Below are 26,786 nucleotides of genomic sequence, written 5' to 3' on the forward strand. Positions count from 1 at the left end.
CAAGGGAGAGACAAACAAGATGGACAAGGCAAGTCAACGAATTAGCAGCAAGAATATGAAACTGACAAAGTCAACCAATGGCTTTAAGCCCACTGTAAGTTCTTGGTAAGCCAACAATAGGCGTTTTGCAAACAGACAGCTGGTAGGCTCTAAATAAATATGCCCACAACTCTATAAGAATTAGGGCATACAAAGAGTCTTGTCGCAAGCTTAATTGTATTTTCATGTGCTTAAGTAGGCATGGAAATGAGCATACTAAAACAAGACTGATCATTTTTCTGCACCTCTGTAACAAGTGTTTTAGGCATCCCCTTACAACAGTGTTCAGCACTCCAGCTGAGTCACAGCACTTGCAAAATAATTAAACTTGACACACATAATAGAAAGCAGCAGACTAAGATTTGTTGCAACATCGAGATCATCTTTCTTACTAGTTAATATGGAAGGTCGCCTGCATCTGAGAACTCGATTATTCAGAATATTAACCTATATAAGGAATGAACTTTCACATCATGACCTCTATCACGCCAACTGAAGTGCACCACTTGGGCATGTGACTCAAAAGGATAGTTTTCCGAAGAATTACATACAAATACTGTGGATTCGGTAAAATTGAAAGAGAAATTCTAAATACTGTCATACCCCACCTCATGTTCCATGCTTTAGATATGGCAAGTATGACCATTGTGACCTAGCACCGCAAACAGCGTTTACTTGCCTCCGACAACTATGACACATCTGTCCCTGGTATCCTAGAACTACATAGTATCTTGTTCACATCTTATAGGTGGTCTTTTATAATGGAATACTTTGTCATCTGCCTTGACCTAGGTTCTACCTTTTTCACTGGCTTATAGTGGCCTGTTCTTTTCCTTCGGTGGCCTACAGCCAGAAGAAGACAACAGCAACAGATGAACGAAATAGAACAGCAGAGGACCACAGGCACCAGCCATTTGCCTGAAATGCCTACCCAAACAGGCCTTTGACCTCCGTGCTCACTGTCCGTCGACTGGTTTCTGCCACTGTACCCTTTGGTTTCATTAAGGTGTTGCTTGCTACTGTTAAGATGGGCAAGGTTTGGTATTTGAGAGAGTGATTTGTTGTCTGATGATTTCAATGTGGAGAAAGGAAAAGGGTTAACAGGACTTGTAGTCCTCTTGCTACTTTCTGAAGTGACAAGGGTCGGTTCAGCAACATGCCTATAGGGAAAAGACTTCTGCCATGAGTTTGTAGTGAGCAGTGTCTTTTGGACCGTTCCGCTGCCATCACGATTAAGACTGAGGTCTATCTCCCTGGTTGGACTTAGGGGAGAAGTCTCCGAAGAGATTGTCATGGACGTGAGCGGAGTATGTTGGCATTTTTCAGACTCTGCAGTCTTTGAAGTGTTCTGCCGTTCCCATTTGTGAAAAGATGAGCGAGGATTTACGTCCTTGAAGGACATCCTTTCAAACACAAGCAGGTCTGGATCAACCCCTAGAAAACAAAAGAAACATGGACTTCAAACAGTGGAAGGCAGCATTGGCAACAGAAGTCATGCATGACAGGAAAGGTAATGAAACCTCCACTGTCCTGTATTTCTACCATAAAAACTCTAATCTTCAGAGTCTTCTTGATTCCCCTCCTCCCTCATAAATGTGTTTTTTTTTCAAGATATATTTTTTTAAACTTTGAATATTAAATTTACACGATAATAGAGGCCATATACGATTTGACAAAGACAGAAATTTGAGAGATAGAAACAGAATCCCCTCGAAGGGTTAGTCCGTCACATCAGCCCATGACCGTAGAACCAAATGAAGAGGGAAAAAATAAAGTACAAACAGTACAATTTCAGCATCATCCTAGTTTCCACAGCATGCGAGGACAAAATTACAGCCATCAAAATAATAATAACCAGTGCATTTACTATATGTGGGGTAGGAGGCAAGCTATCTTTTCAACTTTTTTATGGATATTGCCTGTTCTCTCAGTTACAAAGTACAGTATTAATTATTTCATATTTTAAAAATCCCTGGTTAAAGGGTTGAGGTGAGTACATTTCAGGTACAGAATTTGAAGCACGATTGAGAGCTCTGGCTGAATTGTCAAATAATTCTTCCATCTCAATTCTGCTACCTCCACCATCAGTGGAGTAAAGGCGCCTGAAGGAAATAAAGACCCAATTTATCCTGCGTGCAATTGACACCCTATATAAAAGTACAGTTAAATGATGCTAAGTACGTCCAGTCCAAACGGCCAAAAAGCCCACAGTAGGAGAAACCCCGCTAGCTTGTTTGTTCAGTCCAGACTGAAGTAGAACGGAAAAGTACTTTCAGTGATGGCAATGTGCACATAAGAGTACAAAGCTGAAAAAGATGTAGTCATACGTCTAATGGAGATTAGTGAGTGTTGCAAACTTTATAGCATAACATATCTTCAAAATAGAATAAAGAATTCCAAGAAACGAAATAGATAAAAAGGGAGAGTTTTAATTGTTGCAAATGTTAACTTTGAAAAAGAGCAAGCAGGTAACAATAATCATTTTTGCTACCTGGTTACTCCATATCTTCCTCTCTGTAAGTAACTCACACTAGACCTCCTTGCTAATGACCAGCCATTCACTCACCTACCCTTGGCAAGAGCATTGATAAATTGGCCTACATGCAATTCCAAGATCACACCATCGCCAACCATCTTCTGCATGACTACCAACTCTGACTCAGGTCATGCTGAAGCATGAATACAGCTACATCACAAATCAAAGACACTGCCCTCTAACCCGACGCATAGGCAACACATACCTTTGGATACCGCTGGACCTATCATCTGCAACACAGTTTGTGCCCACATCATCAGATGCATCTGGAAGGCTTCAGTGGCATTCACTGGCAACATCCTTCACTGCTTCTCCTTCTACCTAGCCAAACACCACCAATTGCTGCAGAACACTTCATGGAGGCTCTGAAGAAATATGACCACATCACCCCACCCTGAGAGAATTCTATTTGCTCGCCTTACCTTTCCACACAATCTTCAAAGCCAGCATCGCCAACTAGAAAGCTGTCATGGCTGCCAACTCTGCCCTGTATATCAAGTTCATCACTTGCAGAGGCTCTCAGTATTTCTGCAGCAAATACAGCATCAGACTGGAGACCGTGAAGTGGAAAAAAACCCCTAAGAAAATAATTCTTCCCCATTTATGCAACAAGGGTCTGGAAGGACATCTCTATATCCTTCACCACTGCTCCGGTGGAGGAACAGCAGAATACAAACATCTTTAAAGACCACTACATCATGACACTGAAGCAATCCACTTTTGCTCTTAGAAATCAACGTCCCTCGGACTGCTATCTTTGCCTTTGATTCCATTCAGTGCTCTGCTGCCTTTCAGATGGGCTCTTGCTTTACAAACACCATACACACAATGAGTCACTTCAAGGATCTGAAAATAATTAGCTAATGGTGGTGGATGAGGGCGACTAGGGCAGTGCATACCAGCGTAATACAAATATCCTCAAATACAAACATGTGACCATTGCTAAGTTGTAACTCCTTTGACGGTGTAATGCCAATGCATCTGGCACTTTAAAAAAACTGATTAGACACTACTTCATTTGTGTTCGTGCCCGTCTATGTTTTGCTCAGCAGCTGAGACAGCTATTGTAAATAACTACTAAATTTCCTTTTAGTTTCACTAGATTCATGCATTTGTGTTATTATCCTTCTTCACACACAGCTGTGAAAAAATCTGATGTTCATCACTTTGTTGAAGAGCAACTGACTGAATTCTAGTCCGAGCTCATTTAAAATTTGTTATACTTAATAGATAAAAATCAAAGTTCAGAATTTCGTTTTTTTTTTTTACCTCACCAGACACAATCAAGAATTGACTATACTTTTACATCACATAACATCTCTCAATCACTACTTTTGGCAGAAATAGGTCCCATCCTCATCTCCGATCATGCTCCTGTCTCTGTCTAGTTAGATTTACTGCCTCACTCATCATATCCCAGAAGATGGAGATTCAATAATACTTTGCTTTTGGACCCTCATTTTAACTCCTCCTTTATTTCTTTTTCCAATGAATATTTATTTTTTAACAATGATGATACTATGCCCTTTCACATAATTTTGGACACTTTTATGGCTTCTGCTCGAGATTTTATTATTCAATACACTTCTAACAAACGGAAATAAGCCCGAGCTTTAAATAAAGAACTCCTCTCGAAGATAAAGAAATTAGAACACACTTACTTCACTTCCAAATCAATGCAATGCTTATTAGACCTCATTAAAGCTAAAATTCAATATAATAAAGATACGACCGATGCTGCTTAATTGTTTCTCTTAAAAACCAGAGCTAAGTTTTATGGAGGGCAAAATAAATCCGGTAAATTACTAGCCAACTATTTAAAAACTAAACAAAATAAATTGAATATTGAATCCATATTGTTGGATAACAACATTTCCAAACACAAGGATGCTGACATCTTGCAAGAATTTTTTCACTTCTATGAGCACCTTTATACCCCGGAAATGCACCCCTCTGAAGATGATATTTCCCTATATCTTTCTTTAATCCACAAAAGTCCGAATCCTCTTCCACAATTAGACTTCCTAGAAACAGACCTGACTTCGACTCATTTGCTTAATGCGCTCAAATCCCTTAAAAAAGAGAAGATCCCTGGTCCAGATGGTTTCACTGTTGAATTCTTCTTACACTTTGCCCAACTAATCATCCCTAAGCTCCACTCTTTAATTTCCTCTTTTATTTCTACTGGTAATTCCTCAGGGACTTTCTTAGAAGCCTTAATTGGTCTTATTCCCAAAGAGGGGAAAGACCTACACTATTGCAAAAATTATAGACCCATCTCACTAGTTAACATAGATTAAAAAAAAAATTCAAAGTCATTAGCGTTCCGATTAGAATCCTTTTTGCCCCAACTCTTAGGAAAAGAACAATCGGGTTTTGTTAAGGGTCGATCTATAAATGACAACACACATTTGTTTTTTGATATCATCTCTAAGTCATCAAAGCTTACAGAACCCCTAGCTGCCATAACTCTAGATGCCGAGAAGGCTTTTGATAGAGTCTCATGGTATTTCATATTTCAGATTTTAAAATGGTTTAGATTTGGCCACAAAATCATTTCCTTGATTCCTTTATTATACTCCAACCCTAAGGCTGCCATCTTTGCTAATGGTCTCACATCCTCTTATTTTACTTTACGTAGAGGTGTAAGACAAGGCTGTCCTCTGTCCCCTTTCCTTTTCAACTTAGCCCTTGAACCTTTCTTGTCTAAAGTTAGACAGAGTCACTCTATCACAGGATTTTCTTCTCAATCTGTACAGATTAAACTAGCTGCATATGCAGATGATATTCTTTTATTTCTCTCCCAACCTCATACTTCGGTGCCGGCCTTTTTGAATGAAGTTGAATTATACTCTTTAGTTTCAGGTTACAAGTTAAATAACGACAAATGTGAAATTTTGCCCCTTTCCAAATACACTTTTAAAGATGATTTCTCCTTGTCTAATTTTACTTGGAGTCCACATTGTATAAAATAATTTGGTGTTTGGTTTACTTCTTCCCTTAAATCATCCATTCCGCTCAATTTTAATAAATGTATTGAGAAAATCACTTCCCTTACGACCAAGTGGCACCCTCTATATCTATCGTGGTGGGGTCGTCTTGATACCATTAAAATGATGTTGACACCTGTTATTCTTTATCTCCTTTCTAATATACCAATGATTATCCCCACAAAATGGTTCCATAAAATAAACTCTACTCTTATTTCTTTTCTCTGGTTAAATAAAAAACCTAGAATGTCCTTACTAAAGTTGTCGCGTCTGAAGGAGGTGTTCGATTTCCTGATTTCTCTACATATCACAAAGCATTCTTAATGAAGCATCTATCCAGATGGTTCTCAACTCCATCAACAGACCTGCCTCTGGGTTGATTTGGAGAGTTCCTTTCTCTTCCCGTTCTCTTTTCAAGAATACCTATCCTTTACGAGCAAACTGCAAAACTTACACTCACCTATTATTACATTTTCTGGTTATACCTTGAATACATTTCTTCATATTGAACCACGTAATCTGCATACATTTCTAAATTCTTCCATATGGCATAATAAACTCATCTGTATCAAAGGGAAACCGGCTTATTGGAAGACTTGGAGAGATAAGGGCATTATATGGGTACATCTGTTATTTGAGAAGAACTCCTTCCTCCCTTTCACCACTATACGCTCCTTATACCACATACCACTATCATTCTTAAACAAATGTTTAGCCTTACGCTCTGCCATACTAGTCTCTTATTCACATTTTCATTCCTCGCCCCCTGCCCCTGTACCATTAGATCACGCCTGGTTGAACATAGTTTCTAAATCACCAAAGGCCTCCTCCTTATACTCCTGTTTATTATCCCCGCTCTTACAAAGATCTAAAACTAAGGGTGTACTTTCCTGGGAAACTGATTTGGGTGTACAATGGTCCATATCCATTTGGAATAAGATTTGGACGAAAATTAGGAAATCTTCCAAAGCAGCCAGCACCACGCAAACTCTATTTTTTTTATCTACAATAGATTACTGTTGACACCTGTTTCCTTACACAAAATGCATCCTACTTCTCCTTGACATCTGTTGGTCCTGTTCATCCCCACAAGCCGATCTTCAACATTTACTTTTTTCATGTCCACAAGTTTTGCTATTCTGGAAAGCAGTCTGGTCCCAAATTAACTTTATCTTTAAAACTAACGTCCCCCTGGTTTTCGCTAATATCATCCTAGGCAGCATAACTAATTGTTGGAACAAACCGAAACCATAAACGCAAATCATTGATTTACTAATTGCTACTGCTTAACAGCACATAACAAAAAACTGGAAGGGTTTCTCCAAACTCTCATACTTAACTTGGTGGTACTCTGTCTGTCATAATCACAGACTGGATACAACTTTTGTCTTTCCCATGTCCTTGAAACCCAAATGATTACTTCTATGGTCTCCTGTTACGACATTTTTAGATAAGTGTGCCAAAAGTTCCTTTGCTCCATTATCTTCCATTCAAGAAGTTGCTCTACCTCCTTGATATACTCAATTGTTAATTTAATATAACCTTGATTTATCGTGCATATTTCTTTATTTTTGATTCTTATTCCCGTTGTCTATGCCAACGATCTTTTTATACTATACATTCATTTGCCTTGATGCCATTGTTGGAATGTTAAATAATATTTTCTTAGGATGATGTAACACTTGTTTTTTACTGATGCATTGTATTACGTTCCTTATAAAATCTCTTTTGAAACTTAAAAAGAATTTCGTTTTTTAAATCATGTTGGGAAAAAGATTCCAAATACTTCCAAGCCGTGATCCTCCTCACCAAGAACCCAGATCAAACCCTCAGATCCAACAACACAATTTTTTTTTGCCCCATCCAACCCTCAACATACAAAACAAAGAAGTATAGGACAACTATGAGAGTGAAGGAAGGCCCCTTCTGGAACTTATTGAATCTTCATCTGAGCTCAATATTAAATATGACCCACCAATGGCAAGGGAGAAGGTGAACTGACCTAGGCTTTCAGGAATCTTTGCATTGTCCACCTCTGCCTGAAAAATGTTCAAAAGCACACAGCCTAAAGTTTACAAAACCCTCTTCAAGAAAATGTAGGGTGGCACCCAGAGCCACAATAGGCAGCTAATCTTTCTTCATATATAAAAAAGACAAGAATGCTTCTTGCATTTACCAAATCAACACTATGAATACAATTTTACCATTACAACTATAAACTGCCCGCAATATGTATGTATGCCTCAATTTAAAGGAGAACAAGGACCCTTAATATAAAGTAAAGAGTGTCAGTTTAGCCACACTGGCATGTGGTGAATTGTCGTGGAATGGTGTCATTGGCTTGTGGTGAATTGCTGTTGATTAGTATTCCTAGAACGTACTCGAGTGTTGTGGGAATGTGTCCCACGGATGTAGTCCAATGTGTTAGTTTAGTGTTCCTACAACACAGTGCACCGTGGTGGGTTAGGGTCCTTACAATGCATGGTGGGCAAGTGTCTCTACAAAAGACAATGTATTGGGTTAATATCCCCAGGATGCGGTGAAGTGTGTGGTTTGGTGTCCCTGGGATGTAATGGTTATTCCCATGACACCAACTGAACCATCAATTAAATGTGGACAAGGTATGGTGCAACAGTCAAGCAGGACATTTGCAAATCCAGAATGCACATCGAGTAGAACCACAGGACAACTCTCATGGGCCATCTCCATACGAATTCGATGTGCCCTTCTTGGCTGTTTGCAATGCATTGCATTACACAGTCAACAAGAGAACCCAAAAGAAAATATCTAGTGACATTTTCAAACCCTTTGCAACTTTCTACACCAAGAAACATATCAAGACGGATTTCCCAAATAAATTGTTCAGATTCTGTGGGCTTCAAAACACTGATCCGGGTTCGCAGTTGCATCAAATACACGAGTAGCGCTATGAGACCTACGGGTGAGGTATGCGCTATACAAATATAAATACAAATACAAATAAATACATAACATTGTGATTAGTCATAAATAATAATCAAGTATCTCACCTATGGTGATGTTGTACAAAATGACATTGATCTTGTTTCTTATGATGCAGCTCTCTAGAGTTGGGCAGTGGACGTGCAGGCAGTTATTGGAGAAATGGGTTGTTTCATAATAGAAAACAGCCAGGTTGCAGGACACTAGAAAAAACAAAAAGAAATTTACATGCTTGAGTCCACAGGTGCTGCATCTCTGAGTACAGTGCAGCCAGTGACGCAGCTGGGGTTGGGGGGGCTGGGCGGTCCACCCCAGGCGGCACTGTTTTTTTTGGGGGGTGGGGGGGGTGGAGGTGAGCAAGTCATGCCTGTTGACTAACACCATCCCCTGCTCCAACAAGTCGTCCATCGGCCGCCAGACCCCCCTCTGAACAAGACGTCTGTCGACGAAAACGACCCCGCCCCCCTATCCCCACACTCTTACCTGCACCGGGCCGCAGTAGGTCTAGCTATGCCACGGAGTGCAGCTCCATGCCATCTTGCTCTTTCCTACTATTATGAGGCAATCCAATCTGCAAATGTCGACTGACCAAGTCATTGCAATCTTTTTACCCAACTCCAAATTAAAACTCTGTGGTAAAGGGAACCAGTTTTCAATTGTCACTATGCTGCAAGATCCTACCACATGTTTAACTCAATAACATAAAAGGCAGCCTATCTACCTCCAGGCCATGGATACTATTGCTCCCTAACTAACAATGGCACAGTAGTGCATATGAGAGTCCTAATTAGAAGTATGGGTTGAAATATTTAAACAACCCTATGGGTTGGAATAGTCACATAAATGTCTGTGAATCATAAAAATATATGCACCAGCCCCCCACAACACAATTACTATTATTTTTGTTAGAAAACAGAACACAGAGGGATGTTTACTAGATCACAGGTTATTGTTCAGCAAGACATTTGTAATGTGTTCTGCACAGACCTATTCAAGAAGCGCACTGACAGGCAGCAATTTCAGGTTTATTGATGTGGCTCACAGTGAAGACCTGAATCAAGACCTAAGTTCCATGCCTAAAGTACAAAGTGTTCAGGAGTAGGAGTACAGGCTACATGCATAGGTGGGACAAAGAATACATCCTGACCACAGACCTCCGTTCAACCTATGGGGCCGATTATGATCGCGGATAATCCGCATCCTCCGGGCCAGCGGAAGCCACCGCCGGCCCGGAGGATGCGGATTATCCGCTGCGGACAGGAAAAAGACCCCCCGTCAGATTAGGATGGCTGGGGGATCTTTTTTCCGTCCGCAGCTTTTCCGCCGCGGTCGCCTTCCGACCGCGGCGGAAAAGCTCTAACATGGCTGGCGGTGTCTATCAGACACCGCCAGGCATATTAGGATGGCGGCGGTCCTATGCCTTGCCACGGCGGCATTTCCGCCATGGAAAGGCATACGGTCTTTTCTTTGGGGGCCCGTTGCGGGCCCCCAGGGGTGAAGGGGGGTGCACATGGGGGGTACCTATGGTACCCCCCTGCCTTTGCGTGCACAAAGCGTGGTGCCTGCCGCTTCATGCATGCAAAGGTCTACATGCACTGTTTAACCTTGCGGCTGGTGCTGCTTCAAGCAGCATCTGCCGCAATGTTAAACATACAGGATGTGACCGCCGGCGTGGCGGTCACATCCTAATTTGCTCGGAGGGACCGCCGCTGCCCATGCGGATGGTCCCTCCACCTCTGGGGTGGCGGACGGACGCAGGTCCGTCCGCCATCCTAATAGGGCCCTAAATTCTGTCCATCTGCCAACCAAAGTTGGAAAGGATCAAAAGAAAGGGATGACCCTGAGAGTACAGGGTCCAAAGGAGTAGCACACTCTCTCATCAGCCACCAGGGCACTGCCCACATAGCTATGCTTAAAAAAAAATGAAAATGTAATAGCTTATATACATCATACGACTGAAAAAGCCAAACCCCGAGAAATAACAACCAGTAAGGCTGGGAATTAGGTATGTTACAAGTTCCACCTCCATAATTTAGGATTACATTTTGTTTGGATCTCTGCTTTTTGGATTACGTTATTGTCCACCTCGTTCGTGCTTAAATAATTCATTTGCCTACATTAATTTTAAATGATTTCATAGTAACTTTTTTAAAAATTATTTTAAATAGTTAATTTAATTATTATTATTTAAGTATTAACCTATATTTATATATTGTAAACCTTTCCCTTACAGTGTGCCAAATGTTGGGTTCATATCCACTGATCAGTTACTATTATCTGCCTTTACTTCAGCAAAATGTTGGCAGTATGTGCCAAAGTTTTGAGTAGATTGGTTATTTGGTAATGTTGATACAGGAGGATATTCCCTAACAAAAGTATACAGTTTGCTAGGCGCACCTACACAATTTTGGCCATGACGCTTGCCCAATCCTCCATAAAAGGAGAAACTAGCCCATTTTAGGTCTCATATACTAGATAACACATGCGCTGTCATGTTGACCTATTGTGGGCATACCAAGAACATACAGGGGCTTGGAGCCCAGTTGTTGCTTACCATTCGTTGGTGTTCCTGCCAATCCCATTTGCCTGTTTCTTATTCGCCTCCCAACTAGCCACTCTTGTGTTTGTCCCACCCACAGAGCATTGTCTCTTTACCATCACTTTTGATTTGCTGGCTTCTATGCTTCCCTTCTTGCTTTTGAAGCACTACTATTTTCTTTTCGGTTAAGCACTTCATGAGATTTTCCGTCTCGCTCCCTCACATACTTCTCTCCCGATGCACTCCATGTTGCTCTATTGTACTTGTGCTTCTTCCAGCCCCCTCCATATTGAATTTGCCCTTCTGTACTCCTCCCCGTTGCTTTTTGGCATGTGTGCTTCTACTCGCCACCCTCCATGTTGTTTTCTCCATCCGTGCCCCCCTCACTTGCTTGTTGATTCACCTCCCCATCCCTGTACATCCCTTGTTGCCTGCTCAGTCAAATGCTTTTCCTCCACCCTCTCCACATAGCCCTCTTGCCTGTTACTTCTACTCCCCCGGGGGGTTAAAGCAACATGGAGGGCAAATCCCTCCATGTTTCTTTAACGCCCCCTGGGTTGCTACCGTGCCCCCCTAATTCCTTCAGACCTCTCTCACCATTGCTACCTCCACACCAGCTTTTATAAAACAAATGCTTTGACAAGTTTGTTTTTCTTTTTAGTTACCACTCCAACTCAAATCGGTAACTAAACATGAAAAACAAGCGCCCGCTTCATACTGTAGGTGCATGCATTTATGGTGCTCACGCCTGCAAAATGATGCAGGCGGCAGTGTCAAAAGCCTTTTTTTCTTTAGAAATGCTGCCTAGCTTTGGGGAGGCTCACCTGGAAGGGTATCCAGGTGCTGATACAAGAGCTGTACTGGCCGAGCAGGGGTCAGGGCTAAGTGAGGAACTAGGTCGTCAATTTCTTGTGTAATTCATGATCTGAGGGAGTAGCTCTCATGTGCAGGGCTAGGTAGAAGAAGGCATGACCACTAGACATTGTTCTGAGTATGTGGGAGTGGGTGCGCATAGGGATTCGCCTAAGCGCAGATGTCTGGTAGGTGTGCAAAAGTTTATATGGTTTTTGAGGTATATTGGACATGTTTTCCTTGGTGTGGTCTTCACCCAAACTTTTTGCCTTCACCCCGCCTGTTTTCTGAATTTCGTTTTTGTTGGCATTAGGACTTTGTGCACTGTAGCACTGCTAACCATTACTAAAGTGCTTGTGGTCTCTCCCAATTGGCTTACACCTGATTGGCATATTTAATATACTTGTTAGTCCCTAGTAAATGGTAGTACTTATACCCAGGGCCTGTAAATGAAATGGTACTAGTGGGCCTGCAGCATTGTGATACCCACTTAAGTTGCATTTTAAAACATATCTCAGGCCTGCTACTTCTCCTCTAGTGCAGTTTTAAACTGCCAAATTAACCTGGCAAAATATACCTTTTGTCAGGCCTAAACCTTCTTTATTAAAACACTTAGATCATTCCAAAGGTAGGCGCTAAACAGCTTGTAGGGGAGGTTGCATTATATCTAAAATCGTTGGATGTATGTTTTTAAGTTTTACATATCCCGGTAGTGAAAAACGCCTACATTCGTTTTTCACAACTGTAAGGTCTATCTCTCCCACTGGATAACATTGAGTTACCTTATTACATTTAATATATGCTAACTTTTAATTGGGAGCAGATTGGAATGTCAAGTTTGGAATCAAATTAATTGTAATTAAAAATCCTCTTTAATGGAAAAGTCAGAACTTAAGTCACAATTCTGCAAATTACGTTTTTAGAAAGTTGGCACTTTTTTGTGTCTGCTGTTGTGCCATAGGACTGTGAATAGCATGGCAATTGGCCTTTGCGTATTACTTCTAGACAGTGAGACAAAGGGGGACTAGCTGTTGGCAGGATGGGGCATTCTGCCAGGACGGGTGGGGCGGAGGGGTTCCCAACTTCATTTAAAAGGGCTGCCTCCAGCACACACACAAATGAACCAGACACCAGTCATCAGTCACCCCGAACTTCTTGGATCTTTGGGAGGGGATAGAAGAGCTTTTCAGAACCAGATGTGGGGTTAGCCAGGATGTCATCCCCTTTTCAAAGGCTCGCTAACTATTGGACCTACTGATTCACCTCTTCGGTACACTCCGGGACCAGTGGACAACTTCAGAATGACTGCCTTGTACTCCAAAGGACTGCCCTGCTGCTGGAGGCTGCCGTGTAACACAGAGGACTGTCGTAGCTACAAGAGGAATGCCCTGCTGCTGATTTCCTTATTCTTCAGTTCTTAAGAGGACTCCCCTGCCACTTGCGGCCTACCTTGCTGCTTGAAGGGAAAAGGACCATCGCCTTGAACCCAGGACTACCAGAGTGACTTCAATGACTAGCTGACTGGCATCATGTGTAAGCTACAAGGACATAAAAAGCTCCAGAGACCTTGAACCCTGCACCTGGCCTCTGCTAGAGTGAGTCCCTAATTCCCAAGAGGTGCCTCCCCAGGTCCTGAACCCTTGGCTGGCATCCAATAGCACTCCTCTGTGAGGAAAGGTAAACTCTTGATATTTTCGGCTCTTCGCGACTGAGAATGGTCCTATTCGAGTTGAGGCGCTGCCGCCCACAATGACTGCTAACAAAAAGCTCAGGTGAACCCCACTCTTCACGCTAAAGCGACCGCCAGTGATGACTGGCAATGCAAGTCCTGCACTTTGCACTACAGCAATGACAGCCTGCGATGACCGCCAGCACTAAGCTCCAGCAATGACTGCCACTGAGTTCTCCCTTCTCCTCATTGCCTCCTCCACTGCAAACTAGACTCTTTGCACAGGACTTTGAGAAGGTGACTTTTTTAGTGGGACAAACCTGGTCCCTGTATCCAAGCTATGCTTCATCACTGTAGGCCTGAACTTGTGACTTTTCCCTGGTCTAGTAGGACCAGATGACCGCCAGTGGTGTTTTGTGCTTTAAGGCGCTGTATCTACTTAAAAACTGCTTAGATTTTTGTCATTCTGGAATCATTTTATTTATTAAAATGTACTCTATTTTTCTAAATTTGGCAGGTATTTTATTTGCGTCGTGTTCTCAATCTATTACGGTTTGGGAGCTGCATAAATACTTCACACATTGCTTCTAAGTTAAATCTGACTGCTTTTGTGCCAAGCTACCAGAGGTTTAAGCACAGGTTAATTTAGTGACTTTTGTGGATCAACCTGATAAGGATTGTGGTTATTGCCGAGTTGGGTTAGTAATCCACTTAACCAATAACAAGGTATTTCTTACAAGGTATGTGGGGCCTATGTTGTGTACAGCCTAGTATTTGTGTGCAATGAGGAATTATAAGAGTGTTTGTGGATTGGGAGTCAGTAAAGCCCTTTGAAGTGTGGGGTGATGTGAGTGCAGGGTGTGAGGTTGAGGGTGAGCCTGGCTGCTACGTTTTGAATATTCTGGAGTTGAGCATTGATTCCAGCACAGTGTGTTGTAGTAGTCCAGCTTGCTGTTAATGACGGCTTGAAGGACGGTTCTGTGAATGTTAGTCAGAAGCCATGTGAGAATTGGCATGGACAGCTGCATATGCTAAGCAACTGCCACATTTTATGAAGATTTGTCCATGAAGACCAGAGTTTTCGCCAAATGTAAAAAATAATGACAACCTTCATTGTGATTTATTAATAACTGTGGTGCAGATTGAAAAATCTTCATGAAACTTTCCAAAAAAGGTTCATCCACCTCAACTCCTTCCCAGATTTCAGGGTGATTCGCGAAGTGAAGCCAGAGAAAAACATGAGGTCCCAGAACACTAAGCGCTGCGAGGCCTCCGGGTAGTTACGCGCTATACAAGTGCAATTTTTCATTTCATTTTTCCACATGTAATTTCTAATAGGAATTTTGAACAACGATACTGAATGAAATTACATAAATAATTTGGCAGAAAGCTAGATCTTGATCCAAAAAGTATGTTTTTGGTCATTTGGTGTAAATATGTTCAGTAGGTTTTGAGAAATTAAGGCTTAAAAATTATAGAGATTTAGACCGTAGTAAGTTTGGGGTACTACAGCGGTACTACAAGCTCAAAACAGGCAATCGTATTGGCTGGAACCAACATGGAATGAAAGTTGCAGCCATCATTTTATGAATCGGGGACCAAAGGCCGTGAAAGGCGAGGAGTTGAAAGCCCGCGAGGGTTGTGCATTATGGAGGGTTGGACGCAGGGCCTGGAAACCTGGCTGCAGGTCAGACCCTGCAGATAAACCTGCACATCGAAGGCCGGGTGTGCCACAGGGTAGGCTTAGTTCGTTATGGTAATAAAATATTATTTTACGTTAGAAAAACCCTGGAAATTCACTGAAAATAAATCAAAGGTTAAAGTGACGATATAGTTAGGTGACAAAGTCAGATAAAACTTTACATTTTAAATGGAAAAAAAGAACATAGAAATTCACCAGGTATAGTTAACTGAAATAACTACAACTCACGTCCAAGCCATGCACTGCTTATGACTCCACATATTACATTACTCATGACATGTTATACTGCAGCAATGATAACGTCACTGATTATATCTGAATTTACATCATTGATGACTACATTGTGCCTTACGGCAGCGCATGTATAGTTACTTCAGTTAACTATAACTGATGAATTTCAGTAGTTTTTGTTGACTTTAAAATGTAATGTTTTCATTGACATTTCCACCTAAATATAACGTCACTTTAACCTTTGTTTTTTCCACTCAAAATATATATTATCCATACCCTAAAAACCTACTTATATTACTTAGATCTGTAAGATTATGGCATCCAAACTTAGCTGATTCGAAATTGTTGTAAATGTAAAGTTTTAGATTCGAAACAAATGTTACCCTAAATTGTGGAGGTTAATCTAGAAACTGGACTCTTTTGAGTGGGCAAAGCCAAAGGTGCCCTTAGATCCCTTTGGCATCTCCTATTTTACTTCAATCAAAAACCAATCTACTCAAAATATTGGAACACACATATTTTTGCTCTGCACAGGCAATAGGAGAGTAAGTGAACCTCACATTTAGCACACTCTAACCTAAAAATATGTTTCTCCTTGTACCACTGTTGGTATGCGTTGCTTGTCTGTGTTGTAAATACCAACACAAATGCATAACTGTGCTTTAAAATGGAGCAATAGTATACAAACTGTTCTCAAGGGAAACTGAAATAGAAGATTTCCACTCAATTGCAGGCTCATTCGGAAACACGTGGCGAGGGTATAATGATCTCAAACAGTAATACACCCATTTTAATACTATCATCTCTGAGGAGTTGAGCACAAATTGCGCTTGGTCGCAGATTGGCAATATGCAAAATGACTTAATAGCATCATCAAAGACTTTTATTCGGCAAATCGCCATAAAAAGATTATCACATAAAAACAACAGTACACAAGAGAAAAGAATATAAAACAAAGTACAAATCCAATAAATTACTAAATAAAAACTGCTGATAATAATCCAGTACGTTTTTATTTAGTGATATATTGGATCTGCTCAGTGTTTTTTTATTCTTTTTTCTTGTATACTGTTGTTTTTGTGTGATAATCTTTATGGTGATTTGCCGAATAAAAGTATTTGTTGATGATGATGACTTAATAGCATGTGTCAATACAGTTTCTGTGCATGCATTGTGCCCTATTATACAAATGCTATTTACATTGGTGCTTATTTACACCTGTCTTTACTAATCGGACTCATAGGCCCTAAAACATGTAGGCACACTACACAACAGATACAGTAGATCTAAGGGTATCAAATGAACAGGTATCAATATGTACTCTGGCAAGACTGACGTTCATATGGATCCCTGTTTTTCCCTCTAAAGAATGTGGGATCTCAAGTGCCAAATACCACAGAAACAAGTCTTGATATTTGACCAGGCAATAGCCTACACTTCAGAATTAGGGTTTCAGTCTTGCCTTATTGAGAGGACAATCAACACAGCTGGTTTATTTTTCTCAGAGTGGACACTAGAGTGGCAAGAAGTCTCATCAGTTAGTGTTGAAGTGTAGTGCATATCAGCATAGCTCCCAGCTGGCCAGGGTCACGTCAGCCAACATCGCTTTGCATGCCTCGGCTTGTGATTCCTCTTTTAATATATATCTACAAGATTGAAAATCCCAGCACGCAAAATGATGTTGACTAAAAAAAACACATTGTTTGCTAAAAAGGCATTGCATGCTGAAAGTGACATGGGTCCACTTGAAACCAACGCACCAGGGTAATTAATTTTAACACAGAGTACATAATAAAACTCTTAAATATTTAGACCTCTTCTTTTTTCAGAAAACAGGAAATGTGATTAGACCGCTTGCTTTAACTCCCCTTCATATTATCAAACATTTATCCATACTGATTCCCTGTCCCCAAACAAGAATGCTCCAGTCCAATTGCTTGTGATCTGGTAAAGAGCTACATTTCCCAGATCCATGCCTGACCGTGCCTAGCGCCGGCCTACTGAATAGTTCATCCAGTTCATCTACTTGCTCTACATTCTGGGATTTACAATTATTTAATGGCATAGGTGCAGTGGCGTAACGAAACTTGAGGAGGCCCCCCACGCTCCAGACCCAGCCTGGAGCTCTCAGGCTAGGAACCTGCCAGTGCCGGAGGGGACCCATGGAGCTCGGGTCCCCCCGCACTGCAGGGACTGTGGGGGCTTTTGGTACCCGCCAGTTCTGAGGTGACCTTGAGTACACCTCTTTTCATTGGAGTACTATCACTCCCTCACTCTCTATCAGTATGTTTAACAGCATTAGCAATCTCACAGTGCACTGCAAATCACGTCTAGAGTAAAATATAAAATGCATTTATTTAGATAAAAAAAGACCTCCCAATGGATTACAATCTAAAACAATTATATTTCTATTATCATACATAAAAAAAGTCTCATAAAAACAGACTGTTTTTATGAGACTTTTTTTATATATGATAATAGAAACTGTTTTTATGAGACTTTTTTTATATATGATAATAGAAATATAATTGTTTTAGATTGTAACCCATTGGGAGGTCTTTTTTTTATTTAAATAAATGCATTTTATGTTTTACTCTAGACGTGATTTGTAGTGCACTGTGAGATTGCTAATACTGTTAAACATACTGATAGAGAGTGAGGGAGTGATAGTACTCCAATGAAAAGAGGTGTACTCAAGGTCACCTCAGAACAGGGTTTTTAGTTCTTCTGTTTGATAACCCCCTTCCCTGACACTAAATACAGGGGTACCTTCCTCCTTTTTTTGTTGACTGGGGCTTTTGGTACACCACTGCATGAGTGTCAGAATGCAAAGCTAAAACCTGGACTGGATGAGCTACTCACGCATTGACCTAGGAAACTTAAGAACCTCGCCTAGTTCTAGAATGGGGGGCCTGGAGTGCAAGGTTCACCCGGCCATCCCAAAATCCAATTCAGAAGAATAGAATTGTTTTTTTTTTTAATGTTTTGCGTGGGCCTGCAACTTGTGTTCTGTGCATATCACCTCATTTGCCAGAGAGCATGGAACATATTCCATGCTTTCTTTAGCTACTCACAAGGATGGGACACTCTCAAGGTCATCAAAGGGGAGATCGCTGTCTCAGACTTTAATCGATTCAGTACCAATTAATAGGACTGCCTCATTTTCAGAGAAAAATGTAAACCTTTTCTTGCCTTTCTTATATCCTTCCAGTTCTTCCAATGAGAAAAGCTCAAAACTTTACCATAAACAGTTAGTATTACTAAAGTCCTACCGCTCATTGCAGGAGTAGGTGGTGAGTACTAGCTCAATATATTTTGTTTGAGCAAAACCAGTTAGTTTTAGACAGTAAAGCTTATCTTTTATGTGTTTTTGTCGTTACCCTTTGAAATACACTATGTGCCAATCCAATTGGCCATACCTCCTGAATATCCAATGATGTTAGTATGTAAACCACAGCAATGCGGGGGAAGCCTTCAAACCAAGCTACAATAAAAAGCAGAGATTTTAGTTTGGCTCTCTTTTATTTTCTACTTTGGTACCAGGTCTAAGCAAAGCAAACTTTATTCCCAAGGTTTGCTTGGTCAGGCTAAACTCTAACGTATCTGCTCTTGTGAGGTGGAGTTCACTGATCTGAATAAGATTCTAAACAAGCCACATGGGTCAGAGTGCAAACACTTTAAGATTTTCCCTGAATACACCTCTACACCGTAGGCCAAAGTGCACAGACATATGGTCCTTCCTGCTTCTAGGATTGGCTTTGGCACCGGGCCTCAAAGGTGAGTAAAGAGCTTGTACAACATATACATTTAAGAAGCAGCTTTCAATTGTAGCATGCTAAATCAAGGTGACTTCCTTTCCCATTTAACCAGATCAAGGTATCTGGATGCAGGTAATTTGGCAACTCTTGACCACACACACCACCACCCTGGTTTCTTGAAATTTCTGCCATCTTCATCTTTTTCGCAGTGCTGCGGGGCACTTAATTGAGCCTGCAGAAAGATAATAATTCCATTCAATAAGATGCCATCTGTGTACTGTAATATTAGTAGCAGATTTCTTCTTGTTTTAGGGATCAAGTTCTGTGATGAGCCAAAACAACCCCTCTGACCTTTATTTAGAGGCTGAACAAGAGAGGGGGAGCACACAGCCTTGTGCCAACGATTAGTATGGATCGTAGGGGATAAAGCAGAGGTGCTACTAAGCTTTATTTGAACCCAGGTTACATGTTACAGCTGCTGGATACCTCGTAACAGTATGGTATTTCCCACCTACCCATTTTATTCCACAATAAGTTCTTATCAGCTCCATCTCATGTAGTCATGCAGCAGCTCTCCAGCATTAACATATTTGTGGATGAACAAAGAATGTGCTAGAATTTTGTCGGATATACCTTTTGTGGAATCCGATTAGAAAGAATGGCAAAAGATTTTGATTTGCAACCAAAATTTCTAGTTCATGCACTAAGATGCTTATGTAATAATTTGCTTCAGCTTCAAGTAGAGTAATTAATCAGTAGTTTTGTTGGGTCTGAAAGAGGGCCTTATTTGGTTGAATTTACCAGACAGCATAAGCTGTCTGGTTGCAAAAGACATATTAACAAGAAAATACAAGGACTTGCAGCCCAACCTTTGCTTACTTTTGGTTGGCTTTACTGTCACCCATTTTTGCTTGCTTTCTACTGGACGGCTTTCTTGGTTTCAGCCTGTCCATCCTGAGGTTGTCCCTACCATGGAGCATAGACTATTTACCATCTCTTTGGCTGACAGGCTTCTATGGTTCCTCTGCTTGCTTTTAGGGAACTACTTTTTTATTTTTGTTAAGCACTCAATGAGTGTGCATGTTTTTTCCAGCTGTCTCCCTTGTGGGCTTTTCTTCCCCCTCCAAGTTGCTCTCTCTCTTGCCCATGTGCTTCTACATCCTCACTCCTGTTGCTCTCTCGTCCATGTGCTCCCCACGTTGCTCTCTTTTGCCCATATGTTTCTCTCTTTGTTGTTTCATCTTCCAACCCCTCCCAAACCTGCTCGTCTTTTGTAACCTTGTGTGTGCATGTTGCATGGTTACAAAACATTGGCAAAGACAACAGTTCGAATAGGCGAGACGTATTGCCTGTGCCAGGGCTTATTTATATAGCAGGTGCTTCCCCGTGCATCTTTATGGCCCACCTAGACGCTTTCATGGCCTGCCCAGACTGAGGATCATGGAGCCGGGAATGCTGAGAACTCGGCGGGGACTTAATCTGTTAAAGCAGAACATAAAGCATAAATAAAACTCCCAGGTGTAAAAGGAAAGACTCGCTGGAGCCTGGCAGAGCGGACTCACCGTTCCGCAGGAGGCAGCAGGCCCGGCAGCACTGCTGGGCCGTGCTCTCCCAGTACAGCCGCAGCACCTGCGCGCCCCTGCGCTGCGACTCCTGCAGGTCGAGGAGGAGGCCCGGGAAGCGCCGGATCCAGCAGTTGTGGTAGAAGGCGGTGGGGGAGCAGAGGCAGTCCGACCGCCACACCAGGCTCAGCGCCCCCAGCAGGGCGGCCGCCGCCACGGGCAGGAGCACGTCCCCGGCGTGCTGCGGCTGCACTGCCCTCATGGGCGCTGCCGCAGGGAGGGCCGGGTACCCCGAGGTGACAACAGGTTCGAGGGGCAGGACTCACGGCGGTGTGAGGGTCACCCCCGCCATAGTGCCGAGGAGGAGAGACGCGGGCTGCACCTGGCCGGGTAGCAGCTGGGCCGTGTGCCTAGCTCGGTGGGCTGCATTTTACTTTTAAATCTAGCGAGGCTCTCTGCCCGGGCATCCAGTCAGAGCCCCCCTCCCTTCCCAGCCGTATGTCCCACCCCTTACCTGCACGGTCCCAGTCACAGCTCGTATCTCATGATCTCACCCCGCTCGCCCCCCCTCACATTTACGTCCCAGCTACAGGAAGGGCCATCCACGCTTTATAATTTTGCATAAAAGAAAGCACCAGGAATGCGAATCCCAAGAGAGCAAAACAATACACTTCTCCGTGGCATTCCGAAGGAAGCCTGACCAGCCGGGAGGCTTTTTAATGCGGAGGACTCAGGGGATATTAGGGGAGGGGGAAGGGGGTGGTAGGGTTCGCCTCCGCCTGTCCAGTGTTCTTTTTCCGTGGCAGAGTAGACAGGCGTCTGTGGGCTCGCTGTGAAGTTACCCTACCATCCTGCCAACGTCGGAGGGGTGATACACAAGGGTACACAACAGATTTTCAAAACTATTTCATATATACCCACTTCTTTGTGGCAGCCTTTTTTGCTTTTATGTTTTAATGCGCTCTTTTAGAGACATTGCCCATGTTACATGCACCTAATAATAACAATTTATGAACGTGATGTTTCCTGCTACAATCTTACGAATTGGCAGTGCTGTGGATAATAGTGTTTTTTTCACTATGACTAAACTCGGCTGTACTCGTTTTGACAACCTTGAAAGGTTGAGGTGGCATATAACATGTCACTTGAATCAGCAGCGGGTGCATCCACAAATCCTCGCTATTTTTAGGACAAGCGGGAGGGTTAACAACTTTTTTTTTCTTTTTTTACTTCCACTTCCTCCGCCCCCCAGGCCCCTCGAAGACCCTGACAGTGAGGGAGGGGCGGGGATATTCGAGAGCTGTGGTAACTGGAGACTCCCCGACAGGCAGTGGATACAAAGCCTTCCTGACAAGCATCAGCCTGTGGGGACCCCCCCCCCTTTCCTTTCAGAAAGGCTTTTTGGTACTTCCAAAGAAAGGATGTTTTTCTTCAGTCAAGACCACAGGTATGGGCCAGGCCTTGTTGTGCGTCTACAGTACAGACCAATCTCGGCCATTGCCTTGCCATCCACGTCCTGAAAGAATACTTTCGGACTGACCTAACAGGGCAACAGGACCAGACTGGCCACCAAAATCAGCTCTGGTAAATTTTGCCTGAGCAGCCCCCATAGAGCAACTAGTGAATGAACGTAGCGTTTCTCTGGTGGACTGGCAGGGTGGGGGCGGTGTCGTTGCTGGGAACTGTAGCGGTGCATTAACCGGGACTGATGCAGGCTAAGGTTGGGGGGTGAGGCCTAGGGATATCCTATAATAATTACACACCGCACGTTGTGCTCTCTCTGTGCAGTCAGCCACGAGCGACGATGTCACCTTTATTTTATACTCCCTTGGTCCATGCACTGCCAAGGAAGTTGCTGGTTGATACAATGTCCAAATCAGGCCGAATGGCTCACTACATCCCTCCCAACCAAATACACTAAAATAAAATATTAACAAAACAAAATAAAATATCAACCAAACAAGCTGTCCCTGAGTGTTCATAGTATGCGCACAACGTGACATTTCCTCCTCCCCAAATTCCTACACCTTACCGCCCGCTACGCCCAATAACTCTCAGAATCAGGGTCTGTTGTCCACGGCGTAGCCTTTTATTCACATTACTCTAGACAATTTACCACAAACCATTACCAAAGAAAGATATCCTTCTTGGATATATAAGAATTATTCACAGCATCACATCTCACTTTAGCTACATCACATGTCAACGGCACTAAGGAAATTAGTTACACTTTAACTCGACCGTACACCGTACACAACTTGGCCGTACATTTAAACGTTAACTTTAACTTTTAGACTCGGCCTTATACTAGAACTTGGCCGTCTCGGCCACAAATGTCCCACTGTGTTGCGCACATTGCACTGTCAGACCCCAACGCGCTACAGTCAACAGTTACTTGACATCCAGGGTACCGCATATCGCACCGGCCCACCGGGGTACCTGAACACAGGCAGCCTCCTAAGATACTACTCAGTCCATACGTTGTGGATTAAGGCAGTAGAGTCCAGGACCACCGTTAGGTCAGTCCCTCCTGCCCGCCGACCCACTACACACGTGAAATCTACCCCCTCCTGGGGTCCATGGAATGGCTGCACCTCCATTGTTGTGCATCCCTCTTTGTTCCTAAATGTCACCGCTCCGCCACAGGGTGAGAAGCTCCCCGGCGCACTCCCCCCCCCGCACGCTGACTGTGCTCCAGAATTTATTTATTTACTTATATATATATATATATATTGTTTTTATATATAGACGTACCTGTTGCTTAAATTGTTTTGATTAACCCCTTCCACGCTCATGACGAGCTGGGCTCGTCATGCAGTAGCCTGCTCACACGCTCATGACGAGCCCAGCTCGTCATGAATAATGGGTTTTTGAAAATCCCAGCGCATGGTTGTAAATCTGCGAGCATCGATGCGGTTAAGTTGTTAATTGTTCCGATTGGACTGGAGCCCCCCCAGACCATACTGCTCATATATTAACCCCCAAGGTAGAAGCTGACTATCGAAGCGAACCGCACATAATAAAGTGATATTCGCTGTGCCCAGAGTGCCATCCCAGGCCGCTTTGCAACAACCTTTCCAAGTTTTCCAACAGAACCTTCTTGCCCATACTGGCCTATACTGGAGAATAAACAGGATAAGGAGTAGTTTCTGTCCTGTAACTCCAGTTCTGTAGTAGGGGTATCTCTGTTATAGTCATAATCTAGTGAATAGTCCCGCCCATGTGCGAGGACCCCGGAGCAATCAAAAATAATCTCTTACAGTGTCAAAAAATGCAGAAATGCATAGACACTTAAGAGAAAATTTTAAAGACAGATAATGCAGCCTAAAAAGGCTACACTGTCCAGTACTTCAACTAGAAATTCCACAATAAAATCCACAAAACAGCACAAGCCTGTACAGATTTCCATTCCTTTAATAGCAAAACTCCCTCAGGAATGATAGAGAGAAGAACCTGGACAGACAAGCCCCATAGGCTGCCATTATGTGGCTCAAAACAGGATACTGTGCCTTTAAGAGAATCTTCCAGAACCTTCTCCCAGTATCCCAGAATGCATAGCAGGTCCAACTTACTTTCAGTTCTTTTTGAAGGCGTAACACGCCAGACCTGTAGCATTCCTTAAAGGAATATGTCTCTCTCACTCTCCACCGGGGAGGAGGGAGGGCGCTTATGACTATAACAGAGATACCCCTACTACAGAACTGGAGTTACAGGACAGAAACTACTCCTTCTGTAGTAGGGGATCTCTGTGTATAGTCATAATCTAGTGAATAGAATGGCAAGCCCATCCCCACACCAAAGCGGCGGTGGAGAAAAGAGAAGCAACACCACTATAGTGCGAACAGAATTCGCAGCGAAGCCTGTCCAACCTGAGCATCTGCCCTAGCATCAGTGTCGGGGCAGTAATGCTTAGCAAAGGTATGAACCGACTTCCAAGTGGCCGCCTTGCAGATCTCTGCAATCGGAACATTACGGAGCAATGCTGTCGTGGCAGCCTTGCCCCTGGTGGAATGAGCCTTAGGCTTCCCTCCTAAGGTCTTATTAGCTTTTCGGTAACACAACTGTATGCAGGACACAATCCACCTAGAGATAGACTGCTTAGAGGTCGCAAGACCCGTCCTGACTGATCCATAATTGATGAACAATTGGTCTGACCTACGAATATCTCTGGTCTTATCCAGATAGAATTTCAGCACCCTCCTAACATCCAGGGAATGCAAAGACCTTTCCGCTGGAGATGAAGGATTCTGAAAAAACGTAGGTAAAGTGATAGTCTGGTTGATATGAAAATCAGAAACAACCGTAGGAAGAAACTTAGGGTGAGTACGCATAACAACCTTAGCAGCATGAAATACAGTATAAGGTTCTTGGCAACACAACGCCTGAATTTCACTCACCCTGCGGGCCGATGTAATGGCCACGAGGAACGCCGCCTTCCAGGACAGGTGCTGCAACGAAGCCTTATGAATTGGTTCAAAAGGCTCCTTCATCAACCTGGACAGCACCACATTCAAGTCCCATGAAGGCGAAGGAAGCCTGATAGGAGGGAATACTTTCTTCAAGCCTTCCAGAAAATCATTGATCACAGGGATCTGGAAGAAGGAAGTCTGTGAAGGGCATTTCCTGTAGGCAGTCAAAGCAGCCAGATGAACCTTAATGGAATGGACATTAAGGCCAGACTGCGCCAGATGTAGCAGATATGGAAGGATGACATCTTCCTTGCATGTCGTAGGGTCATAGTTCTTAGACTTGCACCAGATGCAAAACCTCTTCCACTTGTAAGCATAAGAAGTCCTAGTGGAAGGTCGCTTAGCCTCCTTCAGTATGTCCATACAATCCTCTGGGAGATTCAGATGGCCATATTGCACTATTTCAGGAGCCATGCCGCCAAACTCAAAGACGAGAGGTTGGGGTGCAACATCCGCCCCCCGAAGTTCGTGAGAAGGTCCGGCCTGCACGGCAGCTTCATGTGAGGAAGGAGAGACCGGTGAAGCAGGTCCGTGAACCACCACTGCCTGGGCCATTCCGGGGCAATCAGAATCATCTTCGCCCTGGATTGGGACAGCTTGATGAGAACCGCCGGGATCAGGGGAATGGGTGGAAAAGCGTACAGAAAGCTGTTCGACCAGTTGATCCATAACGCGTTCCCCAGCGTCCCTGGCTGGTAGTACCTGGAGGCGAAGCCTCGGCATTTGCTGTTTTCGGCGGTGGCCAACAGATCTACGTCTGGAGTTCCCCACCTTGCGAAGACTTCTCCTAGTACTTCGTCGTTTATGACCCATTCGTGCTTTTCCTGAATCAGCCTGCTCAGCTCGTCTGCCTGAACATTCTGCACACCTGGCAGATGAGCGGCCGTTATCGAGAGACCTCGAGCCAGAAGCCAATGCCAGATCGCCTGCACCTCCTGAGACAGAGTGCGCGATCTCGAGCCCCCCTGCTTGTTGAAGTAATACATCGTGGTCGTATTGTCCGTCTGTACAAGCAGAGAGTTGGTCCGGAAGGACGGTCGAAAGGCCTTCAGTGCCTAGTGAACAGCCCTGAGTTCCAGGAAATTGATGTGGTACGTGGACTCCGACGGGGACCACGTCCCTTGAATCTGAAGGTCTCCGGAGTGCGCTCCCCATCCCAGGAGAGAAGCATCCGTCACGATCGTCTGTGTGGGAATGTCCTTGTGGAAGGGAACCCCTCTGAGGAGATTTTCCGCTGAACACCACCACTTCAGAGACTGAAGAGCATGTATAGACAGTCGTATCCTGTCGTCCCAAGATCCTCTCCTCTGGTCCCACTGATCTTCCAAGCACTCCTGCAGCGGTCTCATGTGCAGCCGCGCATGTGGCGTCAGGAAGATGCAAGAGGCCATCGATCCCAGCAGAGAAGACACCGTCCTCACTGTCGTGGATGGAGTGGACATGAGAGCCCGAGCCTTCCGAAGGAGTGATAAACGTCG

The 26,786-nt window shown here is 43.4% G+C and overlaps 1 protein-coding gene across 1 annotated transcript in view; it reads right to left on the bottom strand.

Moving 5' to 3' along the window:
* Positions 1-207: 207 nt before the first annotated feature.
* MANSC4 (MANSC domain containing 4) overlaps positions 208-26,786 on the bottom strand; it is an 84,123-nt gene continuing 57,544 nt past the window's right edge. Inside the window, 4 exon segments of the mRNA XM_078647430.1 lie at positions 208-1,473; positions 8,595-8,729; positions 20,840-21,126; positions 21,128-21,249. Of these exon segments, the coding sequence (XP_078503556.1) occupies positions 782-1,473; positions 8,595-8,729; positions 20,840-21,126; positions 21,128-21,249 (1,236 nt within the window). The 3' untranslated portion in view covers positions 208-781.

Source organism: Lissotriton helveticus, chromosome 1_1 (genome assembly GCF_964261635.1).
Source record: "Lissotriton helveticus chromosome 1_1, aLisHel1.1, whole genome shotgun sequence".
Lineage (NCBI taxonomy): Eukaryota > Metazoa > Chordata > Amphibia > Caudata > Salamandridae > Lissotriton > Lissotriton helveticus.